Below are 27,829 nucleotides of genomic sequence, written 5' to 3'. Positions count from 1 at the left end.
TCAACAGAGAAACCATGAGCCAGCCAGTTTGTGGCCTTTCTTCTCCAGTGTTTTCGCATTTCGTTCAGGGCACGCAAAATCCTGACATGGCTTTCCAGTAACTACCGCTATGTGACGAATCATCCACAGACCTAATCACTCAGAGCCATTTATTGTGTGTACAAATTCTGAGAGTCAGGCATTTAGACCTAGAGCAGCAGAAATGGCTGGTCTCTGTTTCCTGATGTCTGGGTCCCTCAGACTCTATGGCTCAAATTATCTGAAAGCTTGCTCACTCACATATCTGGCTGTAAGTTGAGACCTTCACCTGGGCTGTCAGCCAGAACACCTGTGAATGGCCTCTCCATGTAGCTTGGGCTTCCTCACAACATGGTTGGCTGGGTTCCCAGCAGGGAGAGCCAGGCAGAAGCTGGACCCTAGCCTCAGAAGTTAAAGAGCATCCTTCCTGCCATTCTCCATTGGTTGTAATGTCATAACCTGTTCAGATTCAAGAGGAGGGAGACAGATTTCACTGCTTGATGGGGAGTGGCCAAGTTCTGGACTAGTGTGTGGGACCAGGAATATGACTGTGGCCATGTGCTGGAAATGTGATCTGCCACAGTGGCCTACATGATTGGAGGTGGCCTATTTCTCTGCCTTACTCTTTTTCCCCGAGAACATCTCCAGATTTTGCTGGAGGACTCACGTATGTTCCTGCCCTAGGATCTTTAGACTGGCTGTTCCTTCCGTTTACTGTGCTCCTCCCAATATGGCTGCTTATGTGCTCCTCTCCGCCCTCTTCATGCTTTAACTCAAATGTCACCTTCCCAGTGGTGCCTGGCCACTCTGCTGCCCCGTTCTGATCCCCTTCTCTTGCTTCGTAGTACTTACTACCTTCTAAGTATTCTATGGGACTTTTATGTTAATTATTACCTGCCCCTACCAGAATTAAGCATTGCATAAGCAGGAATCTTTATTGCTTCTGTTCACTAGTTTACCCCCTGGGCTTACAACAGCGCATGGCACAAAATAAGTATAGAATGTGAAACAGAGCATTTCTGGTTGGGACATTCTGAGTTTTTGCAGTACTTGCTCCAGAAGAACCAGTGAGCAGATCTCAGCTACCTGGAACCATATCACCACAACTTATTCCCCATGCTAGCAGAGTATCTGCCACATAATAGGTGCTGAAAATAAATATTTAGCTAATTTATTTGGAGAAAAAACTCGACACAGCTTAACTTGTAAATGAGACCGGCATAAAGCAACACAATAGGACACCAACTTAAATAGTTGCTTTCATTGTGTACATTTCTGTTTTTATCTATTATGAACTGATGAGCCAGAACTTTTGTTTTAGTTTCTGTATAAATATTTGGTTTCTTTTTGAGGAATTTCAAGGTACGTTTTCCAGTTCCAAATATACCCTCTGTCCCTCACCCTTGCACATACATGTTGGCAAAAATAAGATCCCGAGAGCCCTCTAGGCAGAGGCTCAGGCAATAGGACTTCTGCTTTCCACATCCCCCAACTTTAGAGTGTCATGCATGAATTACCTTTGAGAATAAAGGGTGAAATGAAAATAATAATAGGGGTGCCTGGGTGGCTCAGTCGGTTGAGCATCCGACTTCAGCTCAGGTCACGATCTCACAGTCTGTGAGTTTGAGCCCCACGTCAGGCTCTGTTGTGACAGCTCAGAGCCTGGAGCCTGCTTCGGATTCTGTGTCTCCCTCTCTGTCTGCTCCTTCCCTGCTCATGCTCTGTCTCTCTCTCTCTCTCTCTCTCTCTCTCTCTCTCAAAAATAAATAAAAACGTAAAAAAAAAATTAAAAAAAATAATAAAGTCCACCTTAGCAATAATAACAGTGATGACAGAAATGGCAATAACATCAATGACAGCTGCCATCTGTTGGGGGCTTCTCTGCTGCCACCTGCTCTTCTGGGCACTTCATATTCACATCTCCGTCAGCGGTCACCTTCAGAGGAAGGCACGTTCGTTCCCCAGAGGAGGAAACAGGCGACCAGGGCTTGCCCCAAAATGTACCAAGTTTCTTTCTTTGGTAAAGTGCCTCTTTGATCCACGGGAGGAATAACAATCATCTGTTCCTTCAACATTTGGTGATTACGAGGCTCTGAGTTTCTCTCGAGGAGCCCGCTGATCTCCCAGCTTTGGAAGCCAAGCCTCTGATGTCAGCTACTGTCAGGATCACGTTTCCATGCGTTCCTCAGTTAAAGGGGCCGCAATCCCATGCTACCGCTGGTGAGGTTTTTTTGCTTTGTCCATAGGACGGGACTTGTTCCTCTTTCTGGTCTTTTCTTCATACTCTGCACCCAAGCTCTTGGCCACCAGGTGGGAAAGGCGAAAACGCACAGAACACAGCGGCTTCCATTCCAGGCACCAAATGAGCTGTCTTGCCAGATGCCACGCGCGGCATGGTGACCTTGCCCCCCGGCTTCATCTCCGGCAGAGATGCTGAAGGCCTCAGACCATTTCCAGCACCTCGCTCCAGGCAGCCGCCTCAGTGCATTCGAGTGTTTTCCAAACCTAGGATGTGATCATTGCTATCGGCCTGACGGCGATCCTTTGGGTTTTTGGCTTTTAGTCGAGCATTTCTGGGCTGTGTTCAATCTTTGCGTACAATTGCATCAACTTCGGGTTTTTGTTTTGCAGAAATGAGTGTGAAGGAGAATACTACGAAGTACATGGAAATCCTTGAGGATAAAGTGCGTAGGTAAGGAGAAGAATTTCTACGTTACAGACTCCATGGTTCATCTGGATTCTTCATTGTAAAGGGAATTTAGTGAGGGCAGAGAAAAAGGCTCGCCCATTTGTGGAATGAGTTGACAAAGAAAAAACACACCCAAAGGAGCCCTTGGAATCCTCTAAGAGGATTGAAGCAGGTGCCATATAAACATGTCCTAGCCCTTTTCTCCTCTTTATAAAAAGTAAATAGATTAAGATGTTTTAAAAGTGGGGGAGACCACAAGTTAGTTTCCATGTTCCATAAGAAGAATCTTCTTTGCCATGTTAAATTCCAAATTCATGCCTTGGTCTGTTTTTTGTTTTTTTTTTTTGTTTTTTTTTTTTTTTAATTCTTTTCTTTTTAATGTCTGAAGTGGATTTCGACCCAGCTTATACACGTTTTGGAACAACGTAAGAAATACATATCTGAGGTTCTGTTTTGAATCCCGAATCAAAACCAGCGTGAAAATTTGTGGTCGCTTTTTTTTTTTTTAAACCCAATTAGGAATTGAGATTTGAGAAACATTATGGATGTTGCAGCGTGTCAAGATGTTTCTCATTTTTGTGGATGTGTGCTCATGAAAATAAATCCCAGCCACCAGGATCTGTTCCTAATTAAGGAAACAAGTATGAGAATGTAATGTGTACTTTCTTCCCTGGGAGTCACTTAGCTTTATGGAGACCGTTTTGCTACTATTTTGGAAATTGGTAAATAACTCTTTAAATACACTATGCCGTAAAACTTTGTCAGCTGAGATAATGCCGTCGGCAAAATACTTCTCCCTTAAGGGATTCTGGGAGGGGCTGCCTTGCTGAGTTCAGTTCTGCAGGGCAAGGAAGGTACTATGGGATGTTCCAAAGCTTGCAAAACAAGTTCTTCCAACCACTGACTGATAGCTCCCTGCCTCCAGACATGGAGAGGCTACGACTAAGGTAGCAGGTAGTGTGGGGTTAAGGAGGGCATGCAGGTATGGGCATCCTGGAAGGAGATGTCTCCCCTCCTTGGAAAGGAGGATATTCATCTGGGTCAGGTGCACTGCTCTGAGTCCGGCCTCCCCTCCCCCGCACGTTCCAAGGCACATTTCAGCACATGCCTTGTGGATCTCATCCGGCTACCATGTTTAGCCATAACCACCACACATATCGTTCGTTCCGCTAGGTTACTGGGCAGCAGGTTGGAATTGTAGGAGCTTGGGTGTTGGTAGAGAGACGCCCATTTAAAATGCAGCTTTACAGGGGCACCTGGGTGGCTCAGCTGGTCAAGCGTCCCACTTTGGCTCAGCTCACGATCTCACGGTTTGTCAGATCGAGCCCCAAGTCCGGTTCTGTGCTGACAGCTCAGAGCCTGCAGCCTGCTTCACATTCTGTGTCTCCTTCTCTCTCTGCCCTTGTCTTGATTGTGCATTCTCTCTCTCTCTCTCTCTCTCTCAAAAAGAAAGAAATAAACATTAAAAAAAATAAAAAATAAATAAAATGCAGCTCTGCAGTTTATCCAATTTCCTCACCTCCAGTGAACATTCACCGTCAGCCTCTGTAGCTGTAAAGCTAAAGGAAGGTACCTGTCCTCTGGAGTTAAGGTGCGGGTTTTACTGAACAGCAGGGAAAAAGCCCTCACCTAGGTGGCAGTCAGAAAATTTTAGTTCCCTCCTCCTTCTGCTGCTCCTGACCTTCTCTCGCCTCTTCACTGGAACTGAGTGAACAGACATGCCCAGAACTCATCCTTTTCCCTCCAAGCCAGCTCCCCTGCTTTGTATCCGACCCAGAGAATGGCCCATCACCCACCTGGACCAGTCCTGGGACCTGAACCTGGCTGCCTGTGGGGCATCACCAACTCAAGCTCACTCCCCGGGCCCTCACCTCCCCCTCGGAGTCACAGAGTCCCCTGAGTCCTGCCAGGCGGGCCCCTTTTGTGTCCTCAAGCCCACCTCCCCCTCCCCCTGCTAGTATGGGTCTGTCTTCTCCCACTGAAGGACCATAGTAGCCACTTTTTGATTTTCTGTTTTGTGTTGCCCTTCCCACTCCATTCTCCAAGTGGTCTTGAGCGAGCATCTTAAAATACAAATTTGGTCATTGCACATCCCTCTCATCTTAAGGATGAAGCCTGAGGATAAAGTGTGGCTCCTCACTCTTCCAAGTGGCCTCTGTGTGTCCTTCAGCAGCAGCATCCGTCATCACCCTGCCACTGTCCTACTCGTACTGATTCTCTTGTGTTTCTCAATGCTACTGTGCGTTTTTTCCGGTGGAGGCACTAATTTAGACAGGGAAATGGTCAAGGGAAGTTATCCGGGGAAGTATTAGGTTCAGCCGTGTGAAATTACTGGTATTAGATCACATTGACCTAAGGAGTCTCAACCCAATATGTAGCGATTTGAAGTCATCTTCAGGAGGGTCAGAAGCTCTGGCCTGAGACTGGCCAGTGTCCTCGCCATGGCACGCTGGCATATTGGGCACACTGGCTCTCACCACCCCCTCCCCTTGCAGGTGCACCAGTGGCTGGCCCCCCTCCCCACCCACCCCAGCCTCCACACCAACTCTGCCTCCAGCTCCACTCCAGCTTTGCCCTTGCTCTACCCGCTCCCCCCACCCCGCCCCGCTCTGCCCCGCCCCTCCTCTACTCCGCCTCTGCTCTGCCCCCTGCTCTGCCCCCTCTCTGCCTCCACTCCGCCCCCTGCCTGTCTCTGCTCCGCCCCCTGCTCCGCCTCTGCTCCGCCCCCTCTCTGCTTCTGCTCCGCCCCCACTCTGTCCCACCCTCCCTTCATTTGTCTACATCTTTTCATCCTTCACGTTTTAGGTGTCTCCTCTTTGAAGACTTCCATGACTCCCGAAGACTCCCAAAATGTGCTTTTGCCCTGAACTCTTTGCTTTCAAAGTGCTTAACAACAGGTAGTGCAGATGTCTGCCTTGTTCAGAATGTGTCCACCGCGATCTGACGGCGCTGAACAGTGTTAAGGGTACCCAACAAATACTTGGTGAGTTAATGGCTGAGTGAATGCAACGAATTTATAGGCACCGCAGTCCCATCTTCCGTCATCTTCTGCCTCTCTCCCTGCCTCTCCGGCCATGTGGACACGGGACTCACATACATTCGTCACTTAGGCTCCTTCAGCAGCCTCAAATGACCAGAGTGGTAGCTGCCCCATCCTAACAGCCTGCTTCTCGAGGGCCCTTTCCTTTGCTCTTTTAAGCTGTCAGGAGGCCTGGCGCAGATCTGTTTGAACTGGCGTCACAGCAGCACTGGACTGGGAGGGAAAGCGGCAAGCGGCAGGCAGAGTAGCAGGCAGAGAGGCTGGGTGCATCTCCAGGTGTGCACAGGTGCCTCAGAGCTGGAGGCCAGACTGGGTGCTGGGGAAGTGTGGTCACGTCAAGCTCTCTCCCTCCTGCAACGGAACCGTCCTCCCCACCGGGTCTGAGGAGTGATCCTGTACAGTCCCGGTTCTTTCCCCGGAGAACCGGCGTCTTGAAACACAAAACCAGTTGTCGGGGTCTGAAGCGGTTTGCGTCTCGGTGGCCGCTCAGTGAATACTGCAGGATGTTGACCAAAGCAAGGCAATAGTTGCTGACAGAAGTCTTTGTTACTTACTTACAACCATCTGTAGCATCTCTTGGTCTTACCGGGATTTCAAAGTGAAAGTGGCTGAGAACTGAATAGATCGCTCATTTCCCATTAGAACGTATAGAATTTATGACCCGTGCAACAGCGACATTTGGATCTGGCCAGTCATGATCTGGGAGACAAGTCTAAATGACAATATCTTTGTTACCATCTGAGTTTACGCTGAGACGCTGAGACGAAAGAGGTTGGGCTCAAGGCCCCATTCTCTATCAAGAAAGTCAAGTGAATAAGGAAGTTAGGAAGTATCCGATTCTATCTGCAATTCAAAGGGATACCTGCATAGGACAAAACACAAAACAGGCAAATGTTAAATGCGGGCTTTTAGTATATATTCAAACAAAGATTTGCCTTTTAATGATCTGAGTTAAAGAAAAAAGAAAAGAAATCCCCTTCTAAATTTGAGTGCTTATAAAAATTCAGAAGGTTTTTCTTCAAAATGTGGTTTTAACCATGGTTTTGTGTGCTATCAGTTTTTTTAAATTTTTTAATTAAAAATTTTTTTTAGGGGCGCCTGGGTGGCGCAGTCGGTTAAGCGTCCGACTTCAGCCAGGTCACGATCTCGCGGTCCGGGAGTTCGAGCCCCGCGTCAGGCTCTGGGCTGATGGCTCAGAGCCTGGAGCCTGTTTCCGATTCTGTGTCTCCCTCTCTCTCTGCCCCTCCCCCGTTCATGCTCTGTCTCTCTCTGTCCCAAAAATAAATAAACGTTGAAAAAAAAAAATTTAAAATTTTTTTTTAATGTTTATTTATTTTTGAGAGAGACAGAGTGCAAGTGGGGGAGGGGGAGAGAGAGAGAGAGAGAGAGAGAGAGAGATAGATAGAATCTGAAGCAGGCTCCAGGCTCTGAGCTGTCAGCACAGAGCCTGACACGGGGCTCGAACTCACCAACTCACCAACCATGAGATCATGGCCTGAGCAGAAACCGAGAGTCAGACACCTAACCAACTGAGCTACCCATGCACTCCATTACCAAACTATGTTAAAGCTGCAAAATATTTAAGGGCACCTAGATACCTCAGTCAGTTAAGCGTCCAACTTCAGCTCAGGTCACGATCTCACGGTTTGTGGGTTTGAGCCCCGAGTCGGGCTCTGTGCTGACAGCTCAGAGCCTGGAGCCTGCTTTGTATTCTGTGTCTCCCTCTCTCTCTGCCCCTCCCCTGCTCATACTCTGTTTCTCTCTCTCTCTCAAAAATAAACAAACAAACAAAAAAAGCTGCAAAATATTTGATGCACTTTAAAGTATATCAGTTATGCTATTTTACATCCTCAAGATACCTATTCAGTCAAGTATAATTGTAAATAGATAGTGAAGTTATATATTTGTAAATTACATCCATAGGCTCTATTTCATATAATGTATGTGAGAATAAATATAGACATATATCAATATACATGGATATGTACACATACATGTATGAACACACAAACTTGCAATTGAGAAATAAACATATTTCATAATTATTCTACTTATTTTGAAAATTCTCTTTTAGTAACAATGCATTGACTGGAAGTCTATGGATCAGAAAGAGGTAACATTCTCTCCTTTAATATCTAACCTTACTATCAGGGAGTGACTTAGGCACTGGGGAGAATACGGCTTACCATTTCTGTATGTCGGCAAAAGGCAGAGACCCCCAACATTCTTCTGGCAAATACACCTTGTTCTCCACAAGAAAATGAACTGATGAAAAAAATAATCTGAATTATAAGTTAGATGCAGGTACATTCCTATTTCCCCTTGTACAAAGGAGAGATACTATTTGAGGATTTTTCCTTGCTCACGTGTTTCACGGATGTTCCTCCTTCCCTTGTCTTAGCTGGATAGGCAGGAGGGTGGGGGCAACCAGAGTGACATGGCCATGTGACAGACCCGGTCCCCTGGTGCTTTCCTCTCTATTCTCACTGTTACATCCCTCCAACCTAGTGCCCCTCAACCTGGAGCCCTCTCCAACCTAGTGCCTGGCTGCACATTCATCCTTAATGCTCAGCACAATATTCCTTCTCTATAAAGCCTTTATGGCCTTCTCCTGCTTCCTTCTTGGTACCCACAATGGCACCCACTACCGACAATTTGTTGCAATGATTTGTGTCTGAGTCTATTAGGCTGTGAGATCCTTGAGAATGGGCTCCATGCCTGACTTGCTCTGTATTCCAAGTGGCCGGCTGTTTGGCATGTGATAAACGTTCAATAAGATTATATTTAGTGCAAGAATGAATGGCTAAATAGCAATTGGATCTGGAGACTTTATTTTTAACTATTAGATTTAAAAAGTTAAGGCAGCCTAAGGAGATATAATGCCCCAGAAATCCATTCGTCTTGCCATCAAATCTTAATGGCATGTAAGAGAATAGAACAACAACAACAACAACAATCTACTCTTAAAGAGTTTTCCCCTCTTAAAGAGTAAGAATAATCTTACTCCCTCAGATTTATGTTTCCAGAGGTTAAGAGTTAAGTGTGATATTTTGGCCTGGCTGATTTTCCCTTGTGGCTAAACCTTGCTTTAATTTCCTTTGTCTCAATGATTACATATTCTCTGTTAGCTGTCTTTCCCAAAGACTCAAAAGAAATAGTCAAAAGTTGTATGGATGGGTTACCTTTTTACTGACCATGTGTTATATCTCTAAGCATGGTGCAGGAGAAATTAATTATTGTCCAATGGCAGACTTGTGTCTCTGGCTAGTGTGAACCAAGCCCTCCACCCTATGGCTATGAGTAGTGGTTCCGTTTAACCTTGTGGAATCTCTTATATGCGTGACTAATGGGAAACGGTCCCTTTTTTTAGCATCTCTTAGTTCTATTGCTATCTTTTTTTTCTGCAGTTGAATATGAAACTTTGTAAGTACAGTTCACTGGATTATAGGTTATTTTTGTTTCCTTGTGCTCTTGTGTGTTTCTCGAGTGTTTTTTCCCCTTTGAGTACGTATCATATTTTTGTAATCAGAAAAGAGAAAAATCATTAAAATTTGTTTTGAACGTACAAGTAGTTAGATACCTTCTTAGAGGCCCTTCTTAGCTTTAGAAAGAACTATCAAACACTCATCATTTGCATCTGAATTTACTTTCAATTTTGGAGACTGATATATTTTTCTAAAGCAGATTTGGTTCTTTTTTTTGAGAGAAATACAGAGAGAGTGTGGGCAGGAGAGGGGCAGAGAGAGAGGGAGACAGAGAATCCTAAGCAGAGAATCCCGACACAGGGTTTGAACTCACAAACTCATGAAATTGTGAGATCATGACCTGAGCAGAAATCAAGAGTCAGATGCTTAAACAACTGAGCCATCCAGACACACCCTTAAAGGTGATTTCCTTCTTTTTAAAACATTAATGATTAGTTTCTAATTATCTTGAAGTTTTCGTATGGACAACTTGGTGGGAAATGGTAGTGGGGTGAACTCACTCTGCTAATGAACACCTAGCGGGAGTGAGCAGAGAGGGAGAGTCCTGGTGGCTTCCTACCTGGACGCCCTACTACCTCTCAGCTTGCCTGTGTGGATAGCTCTGCCTTCACGCCAGAAGTCAGCGGAAACTGAGAGTCGGACAGCTTACCGGAGTTCGAGAGTACCTATCTGGCAAAATTGCATTGACCTTCTATGTAAGCCAGCACAGCGTTAGACAAGAAGGACACGCAGAAGACTAAGGCAGTGTCCCTGCACTCAAAGGGCATGCCATCTGGAGGGGAAGCAGCATTGTACATAGAACTGTGCCTGGTATGGGGACAATCTCAGACATGCCTCAGACACCAAGGTCTGTTCCCTCTTGCAAGGCTCTCAGAGCCTGTCAGTCATGACCAAGAGCAAGTGTTGATGACCGATTGCCCACGATGTAATGAAGATGGGAATCACAGCTGAGGATGTGCTCTCTAAGGCACTTGTTTCTGAAGGAGCTACTACCCACACTTGGGTGTGGGAAGAACATTCTAGAATTATATTTTACTTTTTCATTTTACCCATTTACGTTTTGTCCTTGAAAACGGTTTCATTCTTGAAATGTTTTAGATGTAGGTAGTATTACAGGTACACAAGTTGTGAAACAAATACTAGGGTGCAGGCTCATGATTTTCATTACCGATGAGTTCAGACATAATAAAAAATACCCGAGATAGTGCCGAAGACAGTATTCCTTTATTTATTTTCTAAAACTGAACCAGATATCACATTTAGGATCCACCCACCCCATCCAGCCGCTGTCTTTGTCTCCGCATCCACAAAGGAAAAAGGGAGTTAATTCTACGAGGGAGGGGGCAACACTGAGACTGCACAAAGACGATGAAGGAGGCAGGGCAAGGAGACTGAGGGGGCAGGGTGAGAAAATGCAGAGGAGAGGGGATTGAAAATGTGGTAGCAGCTATTGGTGACTTGGGGGGAGAATTCAGGAGCCTTATTCAGGTATATGGCCCTTGGCGGCATAATGGCTGAAAGCCTAAGAGCCTGCATATCCTAGGAGTGTATTCCAAACTTGACGAAGCGACGCGAGCTTTCATGGCAGGCTTGGAGGCTTGCTCACCCCGAACAATGAACGGAATTCTTTGAGATCCGGCACATAATGCCCTTTATGCCAAATTATGCAAGGTAATTTTGAAGTTCCTGTGCACCTGGAACAATCCATTTTCAACCCATATTGAACTTATTTCAAAAGCTGTTGAGGGAAATGAATGAACGAAATGGCAGCCGGTGGATAAGCAACTGGCTGCCATGGGAACCCCCTCCCCCCTCTTGGCGCAAAGAAAAGGGAAGCAGACACACGTGGACACCTCCGTTTGTTTTTTCATACTTTCTGTTTCATTGCTGACATCTGCCTTCCTCCTCGCTTTCTTAACGGGCACACGTCAAACATGTTACTTCTCACCCCCAGACCTCGCTCCCTCACAGCGGGCTCGGTGCCTTTCTCGCGGCTTCTGCGCGGCCTTGACCCCTTTTTGCTTTGCCTCTGCTGTTCTCGGAAAGACGGAGATTCTCAGCTTCTTTCTTTCCCCTCCCTGATTTGGCGTGATCCTCCTACATCCACCTCCATTCCTCGCTGGGGGCTGTTTCTATCAGCTGTGTCTCTCTCATTAGCAGGCGACTTTTCATCCCTGCCTGAGAAGCAGGCTGTCTATTGAGTTGAACCCTGTCTGTCCTTTCAGATTTTATTTAAGTAGACGTGGCCCCCAGTGATTTCGCTGTCTTCTGGCTCCTCTCTTGTGTTCTGGCTACCGCATGCTTGCTGTTTGTTCACACTGCCTTTTAACTGTCCGTGTCCCGCCTTGTCACCTCAATTGCCTGCTCAGAGTTAGTTCTCCAACACAGGAAATACTTGTAACTTCATCCGTCGGTTGATACCTTTGTTAGCAAGCCCACACTTCCCTTCTAAAACCAGACAAATTGATCCTACGTATCTATGCAGCCGACCTTTACTTTTTTTTTTTTTTAGCGTTTATTTATTTTTGAGACAGAGAGAGACAGAGCATGAATGGGGGAGGGTCAGAGAGAGGGAGACACAGAATCTGAAACAGGCTCCAGGCTCTGAGCTGTCAGCACAGAGCCCAACGCGGGGCTGGAACTCACAGGCCTTGAGATCATGACCTGAGCCGAAGTCGGCCGCTTAACCGACTGAGCCACCCAGGTGCCGACCTTTAAATAACACGGTTTGAACTGCGCTGGTCCACTGTGCTGGGTTTTGTTTCATTTTTGTTTGTTATAAATCCAGTACAGTACTGTAAGTGTATTTTCTCTTCCTTCGTTTTTTTTTTTTTTTAATTTTTTAATGTTTATTTATTTTAGAGAGAGAGAGAGAGAGAGACAGAGCACAAGTGGGGGAGGGGCAGAGAGAGAGAGGGAGACACAGAATCCAAAGCAGGCTCCAGGCTCCGAGCTGTCAGCACAGAGCCGGACGTAGGGCTTGAATCCATGAGCCTTGAGATCATGACCTGAGCTGAAGTCAGTCAGAGACTTAACCGACTGAGCCACCCAGGCACGCCTCTTCCTTACGATTTTCTTAATGACACTTTCTTTTCTCTAGCTTACTATAGTGTAAGAATTTGGTATAAAGTACATAAAACATACACAATATGTGTTTATTGACTGCTTTTGTTATCAGAAAGGGTTTCAGGTAACAGTAGGCTATTAGTAGTTAAGTTTTGGGGGAGTCAGAAGTTCCATGTGGATTTTCAGCTGTCCATTGTTCAAGGACCAACTGTACATGGAAAGCCTTTATGAAAATATTCATGATTGGATTTTCCCACTTTTGAATTTGGGGGCAATATGGCCATATTGTCTAATTTTCCAAGAGAAGCAATGATCAGTGATCAATATAATATGTCATCATTGATTGTTTACATTTAATTTTTAACTTCATTTCCTCTTATACCAGAAAAACCTTAAGCATACTTAAAATAATAATGGTTAAATACATAAAGGCAAACATGCAAGAAAAAAAATAATACATAAAGTATAACAAGACAGCATGAAGTTTTAAAAAGTAGGGGGAAAACAGAAGGAAAAACAAAGATAGGGAAAGTATGGGTCACATTTATATGGAATTGAGTCTGCATGTAGTAGTTTACTAGAAATGGAATTGAGGATGACTGATTATTATATAAAACTAAGTTACATTTTTTTATGTGTATGTAAATGGTGTCATTTATAATAAGCCTTGTGGATCTACATTTGCCTTACAATTCACTATAATACTTTCCAGTTTCCAAGAACTCAATCAGTTTTTGCTCAGAAATAACTTTTTCCCCTGAAAGGTTCAGTTATGATGAATTCAGTTTCCAGAGTACTCAGATCAGTTGAAAAAGGCCTCCACACAGCTCTTCAGAAAGAGGAAGAGTTCCTGCCTCCAGAAACCCAACTCCTCCAATGAGGCATCTTTCCTTCAGGGCTGCCTCCACCTGAGTCCCATCTGGCCTCTACCTCTGGTCCATAAAGTGGGGCCAGAACCCACTCTTTCCTTCTGGGTGCACCTGCCAGCAACGCCCAGAAGCAGGAGTTAATATAATGGGTGTCCCTCCCCCAGAGTTATTACCATAAAAACAATCCTTAAACTCTCTCTCTGTCTTGACAATGATAATGAACCCGAGACATTTCAATTTTTTTCAAGTTTTGGTTTCAATTCCAGTTAGTTAATATACAGTGTTATATTAGTTTCAGGCATGCAATATAGTGATTCCACACTTCCATACATCACCTAGTGCTCATCACAAGTGCCGTCCTTAATCCCTACCACCTGTTTCTCCCATCTCCTACCCCTCCCCCCCCCACCGCCCACCCCTCTGGTAACCATCAGTTTGTTCTCTATAGTTAAGGGTCTGTTTCTTGATCTGTCTCCTCTCTCTCATATTTCGTTGCTTTTTTTTTTTAAGTTTATTTATTTATTTTGAGAGAGAGAGATAGAGAGTGTGAGTGAGGGAGGGACACAGAGAAAAAGAGAGAATCCCAAGCAGTTCTGCACTCTCAGTGCAGAGCCCAAGGCAGGGCTGGATCCCACTAACCATGAGATCATGACCTAGGTCAATATCAAGAGTCAGCCGTTCAACTGACTGAGCCACCCAGGCGCCCCTTGTTTTGTTTCTTAAATTCCACATGTGAGTGAAATCATATGGTATTTGTCTTCCTCTGGCTGACTTGTTTCACTTAGCATTATACTCTCTAGCTCCATCCATGTTGTTGCCCATGGCAAGATCTCATTCTTTTTTATGGCTGAATAATATTCCATTGTACATGTATACCACATCTTCCTTATCCATTCATCAATCGGTGGACACTTGGGCCACTTCCATATCTTGGCTATTGTACATAATGCTGCTATAAACATAGAGGCACATGTATCCTTTTGAATTCGTGTTTTTGTATTCTTTGGGTAAATACCCAGTAGTGCTGTTACGGAACCAGGCTGGATCGCTGGTGGAGAAACCAAGCGGCACTCAGAGATCTTGGTGGATCGGAGTTTTATTTCATACCAGCAGGCTCAGAGGAGACAACTTCTCCAAAGGTCTGAGTCCCCAGCACAAGCATGGGGGACAATTTATCGTCTGTTACTTACGCATTCCGCATTAGTAGTAATTTGGCCCAGGAGGCAAGTGGGGCAGGAAGAAGAACCCGGAAGGGGAGTCTTCGGTCGGGGACTGGAATTTCCCTATCAGTCCTGTTGACCATCTTGTAACAGATCTTTCCTTATCAGTGCAATTGCTGGGTCATAGGGTTGTGCAGAGTCTGCAACCAGATTGCCTCAGTTTGAGTGAGGCCGATTTTGAGCCGTGGGCTGCCATTAGGTCAATAAATCCCTTCAAGATTCAATTTTCTGTTATGAAAACGGATCAATAATAGAGTAAGATAAAGAATGTTTCTCACATACATTAAGGGCGTAATAAATGCTAGTTATTATTACCTTAGTAGCAGCTATGACACCATAAAAATTAGGAAACCCAAATATTACATTTAAAGAAAACCCTAATTTTATTAAGCCAGAAGAGAGCCCCTTGTCTTCCTGGTGAAACTATGGGGAGAAGAGAGATGTTTGCTTGTAGTTAATGGCCTCCACTAAGAGTCTGCCAACCCTTGTTGATTACCCAAACACCACTCTGTCTGCTGCCTGCCTTTAGCCAGCTGTTAGCACCTCCTGTAGCGGGTGGAGAGGGAAAGAAAAGAGGTAATTGAGTTGTTAATGGCTATGACAAAGGTTTAGAGCCTCCTGTGGTTTCGGGACCAAAACGTTAAAATCCTGGAGCAAACTTCTGTCTTTAGAACCAGTCTGGCCAGTTCTGGAGTTTTTGAGACAGAGAAAACCCAGAGCTCAGGCTGGAAAGAATGTACCATTTCTTCTCTGATTCATAGAACTCCAAGGCACCTCATCGTGACCCTCTGTGGAGCTCAGGCCACAGTCGTCTCACTCTCAGGGATAGCATTTTTTGAGGAAAGTGACTCCAATACACTTGCTTCTCTCCTCTGATATTTTCCTTTGAGGAAGCAAAAATGTTGCGTGGGAGAAGGGGGTGACAGAAGGGAAGAAGAGAAAGGAAAACAGAAGCCCTCTGGGCTTGTCTGGTGACGGGCTTCAAAGAGGGAGGTCTTAGTAGGGAGAATCTGGGGAGCAGAGTGACAGGGTACAGGGAGAAAACAGGTTTTGATTGCCAGGTCAGAACTGAGAGGTGGGAATACCTGTGAGGAGGTCGTAGTCACCTGTCATCCCTGTCTTTGTCGTTGATACGTTAAGGCTTAATTGGAAGTGGGGCTGTTTTTAAGTAGCCTGAAAAGCAAACAGGAAAAAAAGGATGGCCGTGATTTTGACTAAGAGAATAGAAAATAGACAAGAGATTGATTATAATCCAAAACAGAAGGCTCTGCTGGCAGATTCTACTGTGGTTTCTGCAGCTCAGCCCAAAGTTTCTCTGCTTGAAACCCGTGATATGATCACTCTGTCCACTGAGATCAATTAAGAAGCCAACCAATTTTCAAGGAGGCTCAAGACTTGGCCAGATGCCCAGTGATTCCTGTTTCTTTATCCTGTTTCATTTAGGTGACTGAGAGACAGACATTCAGTTGCGATCACTAGGTGAGACTGGCCAGAGGTGATGTCCACCACTATCCGTGAGCCTATGTGGCCATTGGCCCGCCAGATAAGCCAGTGTGCTTCAGAGTGTGTGCATTTCAAGGTGCCTGTCACATTTTTTAAAAAGCAATTATAATTAATCAATAGGGAATGTCCAAGCTAAGGGGAATTTTGCAAACTCAAAAGAAACCATGATAGCTTGAGTGTTTTTGGTGCCTTTTGGCAGAGAGTTGAGAAATCTTAAAGAAAAATTAATTGCTGTATCAATGGAAACCCCAGCAGGTAGATATCCAATTTGTCATTAATTAAAATGAGAACACTTTTTAAGAATTCAGGGAAGCATTGTCAAGATTGCATGATAGTTTAATTTGCTCACATGGTATGAACCTGTTAGCTTCAGACACATGATTAATACAAGTGAAACTCCTCACGGAATGTTTCTGATGCTCACTTCCAGCATGCTGTCATTTTTAAGACTTTGCTCAATGCCCTTATCTCACTTTACGTGAGACGCCAGTTCTGCAGCAGCCTTGGAAAATGTACGTTAGACAAAATATCACACATAACATTTTCTGTGACTCATTTTGCTCCTTTTTCCTCCCCACCCGGCCACCCCCCAGCCAGCCTGAGTCATAGAACAGCTGTGTGAACATTAGCTAGGAAGCAAGCAGCGAGCTGCATACACTTTCTGTGCTGGGTTGCATCTCATTATATCTGGGAGCTCACACCAGGATGGGCTCTAAATCCCTTATCACAACTGCCTCAGGCGGAAAGCAGTTTTTTTCCCCCTGTTGTTGCTGATGTAAAGATGACATTTCTTGAGCTGGGAGAATGTTATGTGACCTCATTGTATGCTAAGCCTCAAAAGATAATTCTGTAGCTCCCATTCATCACAAAAACAGGGTCTTTTAGTTGTGCTTCTTAAAAAAAAAAAAAATCCCCTAAAGAAATTGTGAAATTATTTAGTGGCCTAAGGAGGAGAAGAGAGTCACCAAGATGATGACTTATGACAATTACACAAAGCAATTTGAGTTATTATTCTATAAATGAGTTATTATTCTATAAATGGGAAAATAAGTGAATGCCCTGGTTAGTTAGATGTGTTTCACTGGTGCAGATTGGTCACGGCGCCATATACCTTCCTATTCTGTAAGTGAACTCAAGCCTGCCTCTTTTAATTGATGCTCTGTCTCTAGAATGTTCTTGATCTATTGCCATTCAGTGGAGTTTCCTTTTGTTTTGATAATGGTGTTTGTCCACTCTTGCAGTTACGGGATGGAAATTGTTCTAGAGTATCGCTTTGGTGCCAGGGCCCTCGTTAGGGGCTCCTTCTTGTGGTTTATTGGAGCGTGAAGGTGGAATGTATTTCTGTAAGTCGCATTGCCCTCCTGCTTGCCAAAGGGGCAAGGTCTCACCAGGAGTTATGTTTCATCTGCTTCTGTAAGTGTCTATGAATCCTTTGCGCTACAAGGGTTTAGTCAAGTGGAACTGTACAGCTTCGGAACGAATTTGGTCCCATGTTTGTTTTCCGGGTTGTCGGCATTTAGACCCTTCTAGAGCAGCTGTGACGATGGGAGCTTAGCTGAGTCTCAAGATACTCTAGTCTTAATCTAGGAGGAAAGAGTCTTCTCAGGGACAGACACGCTGAGAGATAGTCTCGTGAAAGCAAACTGGCCAGGCGTTTGGCTTCCGTCTCTGTGCCTTGCTGTCCAAGTCTGACTCCTGATAACACCCCCAGTACCTCGTGACGTGAGGGATTTGGAAGTAGACAAAGAAAATGGTGAATGCTGTGCCAACCTGTTGCTGTCGTAGTCTACGCTGAGGTATCAGCACCGTGTGAACCCAAGAGGAAGAAGAAAGAAGGAAAGCGGCTAGAAGGTTTGGGAAAAGCAGACAGGCTGCCCCAGGGAGCTGTGGCCATACGCCCTTGGAGGGCACGTGGGCCCTAGTTCCAAGTGAGCCCTGTCGGCCCCCCTCAGCAACCCACCCTCAAGTCCCTCACAATCATTTGGTGGATCCTGATCAATTGTAACTGGAGACAGTGAGGAAAACCAAGTCAGTGTCTTGCCCTTTCGGGGAAAACTAAGCAAATATTTGGGAGACATCCACTTCTTTACTCAAAGGTCTAAAAGCAGGAATTCCTGGGGCAGGGATTGGCGGTCTGGGAGTGATTTCAGTCAGGGTAGGGTTTTCCAGTGCCTTCAAATCCACCGCATTGATGAGGCTTTTTGGGGGGTGACAGTGGGGTTTGTGGGGTCCAGAGCCGATGGTCAAGAAAGAATTCTTGAAGATGTCTTGGTGCAAAAAGTTGATATTATCAAAGCACGGGGACAGGACCCGTGGGCAGAAAGAGCCGCCCCTGGGACCACGAGGAGATACTGGTTATACGCTATGGAGTTGGGGGAGGTTAAGTCCAGGGGAAGTTTCCAGTGAGATTTTCCTATGCTAAAGACTCACAGGATATTGGAGGCCTAGCTGTTGTCAAGCTAAGGTTGTTTTTCCCTCTAGCAAAGCATTAACATTAAGACAGTGGGGAGTTCCTGGGGAAACTTTAACTCTGCCAGCCTCAAGTATCCGTCAGTGGGCTGCAGGTTATAAGGAAATTTAGTTCTGTCTGCCATTTCCTTCTGCCTCTGTTTCCCACATCACCATGGAGGGGTGATGGAGACTTAAGTCCTGCGGGACTATGAGCTCTATCAGTTAACCATTTGTTTTCCCCCTTTCCTTTGTTCTTGGGCAGCCAGGAGTGCCCGAGGAACATCACACACATCCCACCTGGTGGGGGTAGAGAGTGTTTGCACCTGTCAGCTTGCCTCATGCTCCCTCATCAACATCACATGGATCATGGTCACTGCTGGCCTGGTTTCCACATATGAGAATGGGTGGCTTTGGGGATGTGATTTATAATCACCGTCAATGCCCCCCCCCACCCCCGGACACTCCTCCCCACCCAAAGCATCAGTCGATTTCTCTTGCCTGTTGAGGTCCTGTGCATCTTGCCCATCCTACAGCTGCCCTCCTCCACGCCCCAAGCAAGGGAGTTAGCATCTCCTTACCAACGGAGACTGCGAGATTCTGGTTGGGAGCCAAGCATCCGTTTGACAAAATAGTTGCGTTAATAACAATAACAAGGAGACACTCTAGACACCACTCGGTATTTTCAGGGCTCAACGGGTCAAAAGCTAGAAAAGCCGGCTGCTTAATCATTGGCAGGCAGGTTCCAACATGGAGGACCTTCCTCACCCCCACCCCAAACTAGCCCTTTTCTTTTTCTGAAGCTAATGGCTGTTTCGGTCGTTCTGATTTCGTAGTGGGTTTTTTCATTCCCTTACAGATGTAGGTGTCAATGTCTGCAGAATGGTATTTCCTGCAGCTGTAGCCCTGCAGCTGCCATCTTCAGGGCCCACAAGCCAAGCAGAGTCAAGTGGATGACAGCAGGAGAGAAGCGTGATTCAGAGTCTGTAGGGCGCGCGTTCGTGTGCACGAGGCCGACCTGCCTGTGGTCTCAGGGTGGCCCAAGCTGTCCTCTCTCCCTGCATGTTCAGCTTCTGTATCTCCTCAGAGTTTCGGTTTGATTGAACAACAACAAAACGGACACTAAAACCACACCACCTAAAATGAAGCGGACAACCTTTAAAATCAACATTATCAGTCCTTTTCCTATTAGACTATTTTATTGGCCTTTTTAAAAATGTTCTATTTTTTATTTTTTATTTTTGCGAGAGAGAGAGAGAAACACAAGAGGGGAAGGGGCGGGGGGTGGGGGGAAGGCGCCGAGGATCTGAAGCAGGCTCTGTGCTGACAGCAGAGAGCCCCATGTGGGGCTTGAACTCATGAACGGTGAGATCATGACCTGAGCCAAAGTTGGACACTTAACTGACTGAGCCTCCCAGGTGCCCCTATTGGTTTTTTTTTTTTTTTTCTTATGTCAGGATGTTATAGAGCCTGGTCTGGATCACCCAGTAGAAGAACCAAGCGGCACTCGGAGATCTTGGGAGACAGGAGGTGTATTTTACATGGGCGGGCTCAAAGGAGATCAGTCTCCAGAGATCTGAGCCCTGAGCGTAAGCAGAGGGAACAATTTATCATCTGTTGCTTCTGCATTCCAAATTGGTTGTAATTTGGTGCCCTGGCAAATGGGGTAGGAAGAACCGGAAGGGGAACCTTCAGTCGGGGACTGGGACTGGAATTTCTCTATCAGTCTTGTTGGCCATCTTATAACAGATTTTTCCCTATCAGGGAAAATAAATATCATCCCTTATGTTCAGGTCCTCGGAAAATGTGAAAAATGAGCCGAGTGAAAACCTGGTGACAGACGTTGCTTTACCAACCCCCTCATATCCACGTGGATTTTAAGGGAGAAACTTGGGTCCCCAGTTTGCCGGATGCTTCTTTCTTCTTAATTGCCGTGATAAGAAGCCCAAGAAAAACCTGGGCATATTAGAAGGGAGGCAGCACGATTAAACTCATGTAGCCACATTGTCTTGTCAACCGATGTGTTTTTTTGTTTTTTTTTTTTGCCAGCTTTTAAAAGTCCAGTCTAGCATTATAATAAAATGAACTGGTAATGCCAGTCAATCTATGTTATCATTTTCTTTAAGAAATGCATTGAGTTATTTGAAAAATACTGCAGCCTCAGCTGATCAGCGTACTTATTACGTGTCTACACAACCCTCTTTGGCTCACTGCGGGTCCCTCTGAAGTGCCATGACCTTTTTTGTTTAGTTTATTTATTTTGAGAGAGAGAGAGAGGACAAGCAGGTGAGGGGCAGAGAGAGAAGGAGACAGAATCCCAAGCAGGCTCTGCACCATCAGCACAGAGCCCAATGTGGGGCTCGAACTCATGACCTGTGATATCATGACCTGAGCAGAGATCAAGATGCTTAACCGACTGAGCCACCCAGGTGCCCCTGAGGTGCTGTGACTTCTGTGACAGGAGAGGCCAGGCCAGCAGGCGCTTCTCAGTCCCCTCCCTCCACTGCTTCCCTGGGAAGCCAGCGTCCCAACTGTTTTGATGCAAAGGGTTTAACAGGCTTGCGAGTCCCAGTTCCAACTACATGGGAGACTCCAGGGCCTCAAATGCACTTGAGACATTTCAGTGCACAGAGAAAAGGAGCATTTTTTTTCTTTCTTTCTTTTTTTTTTTTTTTAAAGTGCCGATTATTTCGTAGCCTCTGGGCATCAGCCCGGACTCCAGCTTTAAGCCCCATGAGGAGCCTGTTGCCACCAGTTAGCAGAAAACACAGTGCTTCTGAAAAGGAGCCTGGCACAGAGTAGCACGTACAAATTTGTTCGTAAAAGAGCGGGTCTGACCTTCCTTGCGGCTGCTTCAGAGGAAGAGATAACTTTGGGGCAGGAAAAGGAAGTTCACCCTTCAGTTTACATAGGATAATGAGAGTTCTGATTCTTCCATGTTGCAGAATAAGCCGGGAACAGAGGCATTCATCCTGCGGGAAGGGACTAGAGAAGATTTGGAATCTGAGAGGCCAGCCATTATTCTCCCAGGACAGAGATTTCTTTATAGCCTCCCGGTTGGGCTTCACAAGATCGCTCTGGCTCTGAGTTGCTCATTATCTGGGGGAGACCATCAGAACAAAACAGTCAAACAAAGACAAGAGCTTTTTAAAGTGGAATATGGGTGATTCAAATAGGTTCTAAATACTAGTGTCACAAATGTATTTTAGAGGGTTGCGGTAATGAGGATAGAGACAGATTGAGACATTTTTCAAATGTTTGTTGGAAAGCTGGAAAGGACATGCAATGATAATATCGAGCTAACCTTTATTAAGAGATACTGTGTGTCAGATAATCCACTAAATGCTTGAAATGGATTATTTTACTTAAGCCTCCTAGTAACCCAATGAGATGTAAGCTCTATTATTAACCCAAATATATAAGGCAGCTGGGGCTCAGAGAGAAGCAGCATGTTGCCCAGATCCCACAGGGAGTACTCTTGGGTATCATGGTCTATTTCAACCTCCCTCAGAGCCTCTATTCTCCAAGACCAATGTTGGTACAACATTCTGGAGTTGGGTATGAGCCACATGTGTGAAACTTGGAAACTGCATCTTAAAAATAGACTTTTTGGCAGGGACGCCTGGGTGGCTCAGTCGGTTAAGCGTCCGACTTCGGCTCAGGTCACGATCTCGCGGTTTGTGAGTTCGAGCCCCGTGTCAGCTCTGTGCTGACAGCTCAGAGCCTGGAGCCTACTTCGGATTCTGTGTCTCCCTCACTCTCTGCCCCTCCCCTGCTCATGCTTTGTCTCCCTCTGTCTCAAAAATAAATAAAACATTTAAAAAAATTAAAAAAAAATAGACTTTTTGGTTTAAATCCCCTCAGTAAGACTTAGAAAAAACCTGATTACTATGAAAAATTTCACACATGTACAAAACCAGAGAAATTATATAATGAATGAGGATAATGAGTCCCCATGTACACATCACACACATTCAACAATTTTCAACACGTGGCAATACTGATTTCAGCTATACCCCCATCCACCCTGGCACTGTAGTACTTTCTTATTGCTGCTGAAATGAATGACCACAAACCTAGTACCTTGACCCAACGCACATTTATTCTCTTCCAGGTCTGGTGTTCAGAAGTCCGTAATCACTTTCCCTGGGCTAAAGTCAAGGTGTTGGCTGGGCTCCTCCCTTCTGGAGGCTCCAAGGGGAGAATCTGTTTCATTATCTGTTTCAGCTGCTAGTGGCCCCCAGTATCCTTGGCTTGTGGCCCCTTCGTCCATCTTCAAAGCACATCACTCCAGTCTCTGCTCCTGTCATTACACCTCCTTCTCCTCTGATTCTGATCCTTCTGCCTCTCTCTTTTGAGGCCCTTTGTGGTGACATCATCGGGCCCGCCAGATAATCCAGGATCATCTCCCCATCCTAAAGCATTTAATTTAATCACATCTGCAAAGTCCCCTTTACCATATAAGGTAACGTTCACAGGTTCTGAAGCTTAGGGCATGGATATCTTTGGGAAGCCATTATTCAGCCTACCACACCCACCCCACCCCCAACAGGAAGATTTGGAAGCAAATCTGACATTTTATTTCATCCATAAATATGTCAGCTCTATCTTCAAAAAGAAAAAAAGACTTTTAAAAAGTAATACCCTTATCACGCTTAAAAACATTGACAAGACATTCTTGCTATTAACAGGTACCCAGTCAGTGTTCAATTTCCCCTAATTTCCTCATGATTTTATTTTAACAGGTGGTCTATTCAAATTTAGAAATGTGTTTTAGGTTTCTTTTAGCCACCAGGTTCTCTCTTCTTTTACTTTAGTTGTCTGTTTTTATTGCTGAAGAAACCAAGTTTTTTCTCTGACAGATTTGGTCTGATTGTGTCCTTGTGGTCATTGTCATGTTTCTCTTTTCCACATATTTCCCACAAACTGCTAGTTAGATCTAGAGATTTGATTATACTGAGGTTTGATTTTTATGGTCAAGAGGGCTTCAGTGTTGTAACTTTCTACGGAATCACGTAAGGAAGCAAAGAATAGCTATTGTCTCTCTCGTGTGGCGTTGAGCTTGATTGTTGGGTTCAGGTGTCTAAAGTCCTCCCCTTTTGTACCAAGTTCCCTATCAGCTTTTTTTTACCTACATTGGTGATTACTGACTGGCTTTGTTATTTCACTAGTGAGTTTCAGAACACTCATATTCGAATTCCATCACTGTCCTCATTATTTTTTTTAGCTAGAATTCTTCTACAAAAAAAAAAAAAAGGAAGAAGATTCCTTAGGTCATTTTAATGGGGGCTTGTGGGCTGTGCAACCTGGGGCTCTAGCAGGTCTTTGTGACCAAAGACCAAAGTTCTGCGCAGGGTGGCACAGAATTCAACAGTGTTGTTTTTCCAAGGAGATGTGTGGTGCCACCATTCAGTTTGCTCACAGTGACCACCCATGACTGGTGATGGATGAGGGAAAGTAAATACGTGTCTTAAAGTTAAAAAAAAATTTTTTTTTGTTTCAACGTCTATTTGATTGTCCTGAGCTACAATTATGAAGGACAAGATAAATGTTTGATTCTTTCTCTTTGTGCACCAGTTTTCAGAATAATAATTGGTTTTCTAGTATGCTCCAAAGGCGAATAAAAAGTGTGGTGTGTGTATCATTATGAGGTCAGAGATTTTGAACATATGTGTTTTCAGTTCTTTGCAGAAATCATTCTTTTTCAAATTCACCCATCTTTGGCTGAGAGCCCTTTCCAGTTGGCTTCTGAATATTTCAACATCAACCTAGAAGCTTCCTTGTTTTCTGATGTAACAAGAGGTTTCAGGCTCATCTTGTACATTTTCTGCTCCAGATCTGGAGTCAGAATTTTCTGCAAGGAGTCCTTGCTACTTTTAGAAGGAAATGATATTTAGAGGCCACAATCTGGGCTCTGGGAGCATTCATAACTACTGGGTTGGTTATTATTTCTTGACTTGCTCAATAGACACAGCTAGGATATTTTTAGACAAATTATATCACGGATTCATACTGTTATTTCCAGTCCAAATTAGGATTACATGGCTTCACTTAACTTTTTTAGTTTTATGTTTGTACATCTTTTCTTGTACACTGAACATTTTGATTTTTAATATTACTAATGTAATTATTTTATCTACCATTTAGCTATATTTATATATGAAATAGCATATTTGACTACATATACATGTATACTGTATGTATATAGTATGTTTATATATAATAGTATATTTGGTATATCCATATTTTATATATATAGTTTCAGAATAATCATATTGATAGTATTAATAATGCAATAACTAAAAGCAACTTAAAACTTGTTTGCAGTTCTTTCTGTTCATTGGGATGCAAAGTGAAATTCCAGAGATTTAAAATCACTTTAATTTCCCTAGGTGTAGTTCGACTATCAACTCAACGCACAATTAGCTCAATGCACGGTGGGCTTATCTATTTCCTTTGGCCTTCTATTTTAGTGGTTGCTGTTTCTAGGAATATGTAACACAATATTTTTGGTTCAAAATCACATGTGCAAAGCAAGGTACATTCGGAGAAGTATGGCTCTCATTCCCTCTCTCCAACCTGTTCCTTACTTCCCCCTGCAGGAAACCATTTTTTATTCAAGTTTGGCTTCTCCTCCTGCTTTTTAATAATGTAGCCATATATATTCACAGTCTCCACTTAGATGAAAGGTGCAGCCCTGCAGACCGTGTTCCGCACCCGGCAACATGACTTTGAATGTAAAACTTTCTAGGCATAGGAAACAGAACCCATCATATCATTAGTCACCTTCTCATTGTAAGCCCATCAGTGTCACATCCTAAGGAGCTGGGAGCCAGAATCCAAATGAGATTCCTATTTTGCAGAGCTCTGTTTGTGACCCATTCTGTGCTGACATCTATATTTTATTCCTCGTACTTGGAATATACCACCCTGAGATCTCTCAGGACTGACAACAGTTATAATTAGTTGTAAGTACTGATTTTGGAAATTCTGCTTTTTTCTATCAGGTGGTTTGTCAAAAAGTATTTTTCCTGTGTTACTATATGATATCTATAACCATAATTTCAGTAGTAGTTCACGTCCCAGTGAGTGCACATACTACAATTTGCTTCATTGTAAAGAAAGTCTTTTTTTTCTTAACAATTTCAAGAGAAGGCAAATATGGAAAATACAAGGGATGGTGGTAGACAGGAAGAGGCCCTTTTAAAACAACAAAGACCCCGGGGCACCTGGGTGGCTCAGTCAGTTGAGTGACTGACTTTGGCTCAGGTCATGATCTCATGCTTCATGGGTTCGAGCCCCGCGTCGGGCTCTGTGCTGACAGCTCAGAGCCTGGAGCCTGCTTCAGATTCTGTGTCTCCCTCTCTCTCTGCCCCTCCCCCACTCGTGCTCTCTCTCCCTCTCTCTTTTTCAAAAATATATTAACAAAAACAAAAACAAAATCCTTTGTGAAAAATTATCATTTCTCATTTTTTTCCTAAAGTAAAATTTCCATACCAGTTATATGCAAAATGTGACATATGAGATTTAGTATATGAATAATGAGAAAGACTGTGATTTGGGTCAGATGATGGTCTTAGAGCATTCTGGTGGAACAGGATCTTAGACTGCAGCAAGGCAGGTCCTCCAGGAACCAGAACTCCTATCGATCCTCAACCAGGAGGCCGTGACTTCTTTATCACATCGTCTCCCACTGCTTGTTCAACACCCAGCCTGAAGCCACAGAAAGCTAGGGAGCATCACACTTCTTTTGATAAGATGAGAAAAAGGCAACATACATTCGTAAAAGAAATCCAGCTGTTTTCTGGAGTAGAGGATTTGAGAGAAGAAGCTGATCGATCAGTGACCCTGGGGCTGCCAGTGAAGACTTTGTGGGAGTTGCCCCCTTTCAGGATATCAGGAGGGAGAGAGCCCCCGTGAGGAAAAGCCCTTGGATGGGGATGGCTTGGCTCATGCATGGGTTATTATGGCGAATGGGCAGGGAGCAGGCAGTCAGTGTAGGAAGGAAGGCCTTAGAAGGCAGACAAGTACATTTAGGCTGATGAAACAGGTGACAAGAGTCTGTAAAGAAGTGGAGAAAGGCTTGATGCAAAAGCAGTGTTTTAGAAAAATTGGTTAACACTATTCAAAGCAGATTAAAAAGGCGAAAGAACATGGAATTAGAGAAGCCAGTAGGGAGGCAGTTGAGGTAATAAAGTCAAGATTCCACGGAGACATGACTGATGTCTGTGGAGAATGATGGAGCTATTGGAGAAGAGGGAGCGAAAATAAGGACAAATTTAGGAAAAACTCTGTGGGTCTTAGTGATGAGTGTGGAGAGTAACAGAGGATGGGGAGTTAGGGATTTGGGATCTGAAAAGTGATTAGGACATTACTTTCATTAAAGTAACTGTTACATCAGGGGCACTAGGACTGGGGACTAGATTAGAATGAGGGGCACCTGGGTGGCTCAGTTGGTTAAGTGTCTGTCTCTTGATTTCGGCTCAGGTCATGATCTCACAGTTTTGTGAGTTCGAGCCTTGCATCCGGCTCTGTGCTGACAGCGTTGAGGCTGCTTGGGATTCTGTCTTTCCCTCTCTCTGCCTGTCTGTCCCCCACTCGTGCACCTGCACGCACATGATCTCTCTCTCTCCCTCTCAAATAAATAACTAAGCTTAAAAAAAAGGAGAATGAGAGGGGGTGGTATGATGGGTTCCCTCCTCCGACTCTCCTTATTACCTTTCTTCTTTTACCTTCTCATCTTCTTTATACAACTATCTATCAAGTACTTTCACATTTGGCTAGGATTCTCCGTAGCTACAGTAGCAGATGATACAGGCACAGTCATTGCGGTCATAGAAGCTGCATTTAATTAGGGAGGGAAGCAGGTGAAAGACCAAGGTAATTCATGCAGTGCTAAGTGCTATGCAGAAAGCAAAACAGGCCTCGATGGTGATTGAGGTCACGGGCACTGGATAGGACTGCTTCAGATTGGAAATTTGGGAGAGCGACTCAGAGGAAGTGCCCAAGAAACCAGCCATGAGGAGATCTGCTGGTATTTCAGGACATTCAGGGTAGAAAAAGCAAATACCCTAAGACAAGAATTGACTTGGAGTGTTTGAAGAGCACAGAGGAGGCGGAGGGTCCTGGAGGGTTCCTAACTAGGGCAGAGAGTGCTTCGGTCAAGGTCTGATCAGGAGACGAACCCAAACAGTAAGTTGACCAGAGACAGTGTAATACAAAGGATTATTCATGATAACAGAGGATTGGAATGAGAAGGAGTCCACCAGTAGGAAGGGAAGAGTGGCAGACATAAGCCGTGGCCACCACCCACAAGGCTGAGATAGGGTGCCCCCAGCTGCAGGCTAGAGTGCAGACCTTGTTAGGGAGGCATGAACGTTGGCCAGCCAAGAAGTAGCTACGGTGCTACACTGTGTACCTCGCCGGAAGTCCTCTCTCTGGAACCTTCTGGAATCTACTTTCCAGGGTGCCAAACAAGACGGTTCATAAGG

The 27,829-nt window shown here is 44.7% G+C and overlaps 1 protein-coding gene across 1 annotated transcript in view; it reads left to right on the top strand.

Moving 5' to 3' along the window:
• Window positions 1–27,829, top strand: part of DISC1 (DISC1 scaffold protein) — a 351,679-nt gene that overhangs the window by 276,074 nt on the left and 47,776 nt on the right. The window contains exon 11 of the mRNA XM_086679680.1: window positions 2,650–2,710. Within this exon, the coding sequence (XP_086535806.1) occupies window positions 2,650–2,710 (61 nt within the window). The remainder of the gene's footprint in view (window positions 1–2,649; window positions 2,711–27,829) is intronic.

The sequence above is a fragment of the Puma concolor genome, chromosome D2, assembly GCF_028749965.1.
Source record: "Puma concolor isolate L17-30 chromosome D2, mPumCon1.1.hap2, whole genome shotgun sequence".
In the NCBI taxonomy this organism is placed as follows: Eukaryota; Metazoa; Chordata; class Mammalia; order Carnivora; family Felidae; genus Puma; species Puma concolor.
Note: the sequence above shows the minus strand (reverse complement) of the source record. Positions and strands in the feature narration are given on the sequence as shown.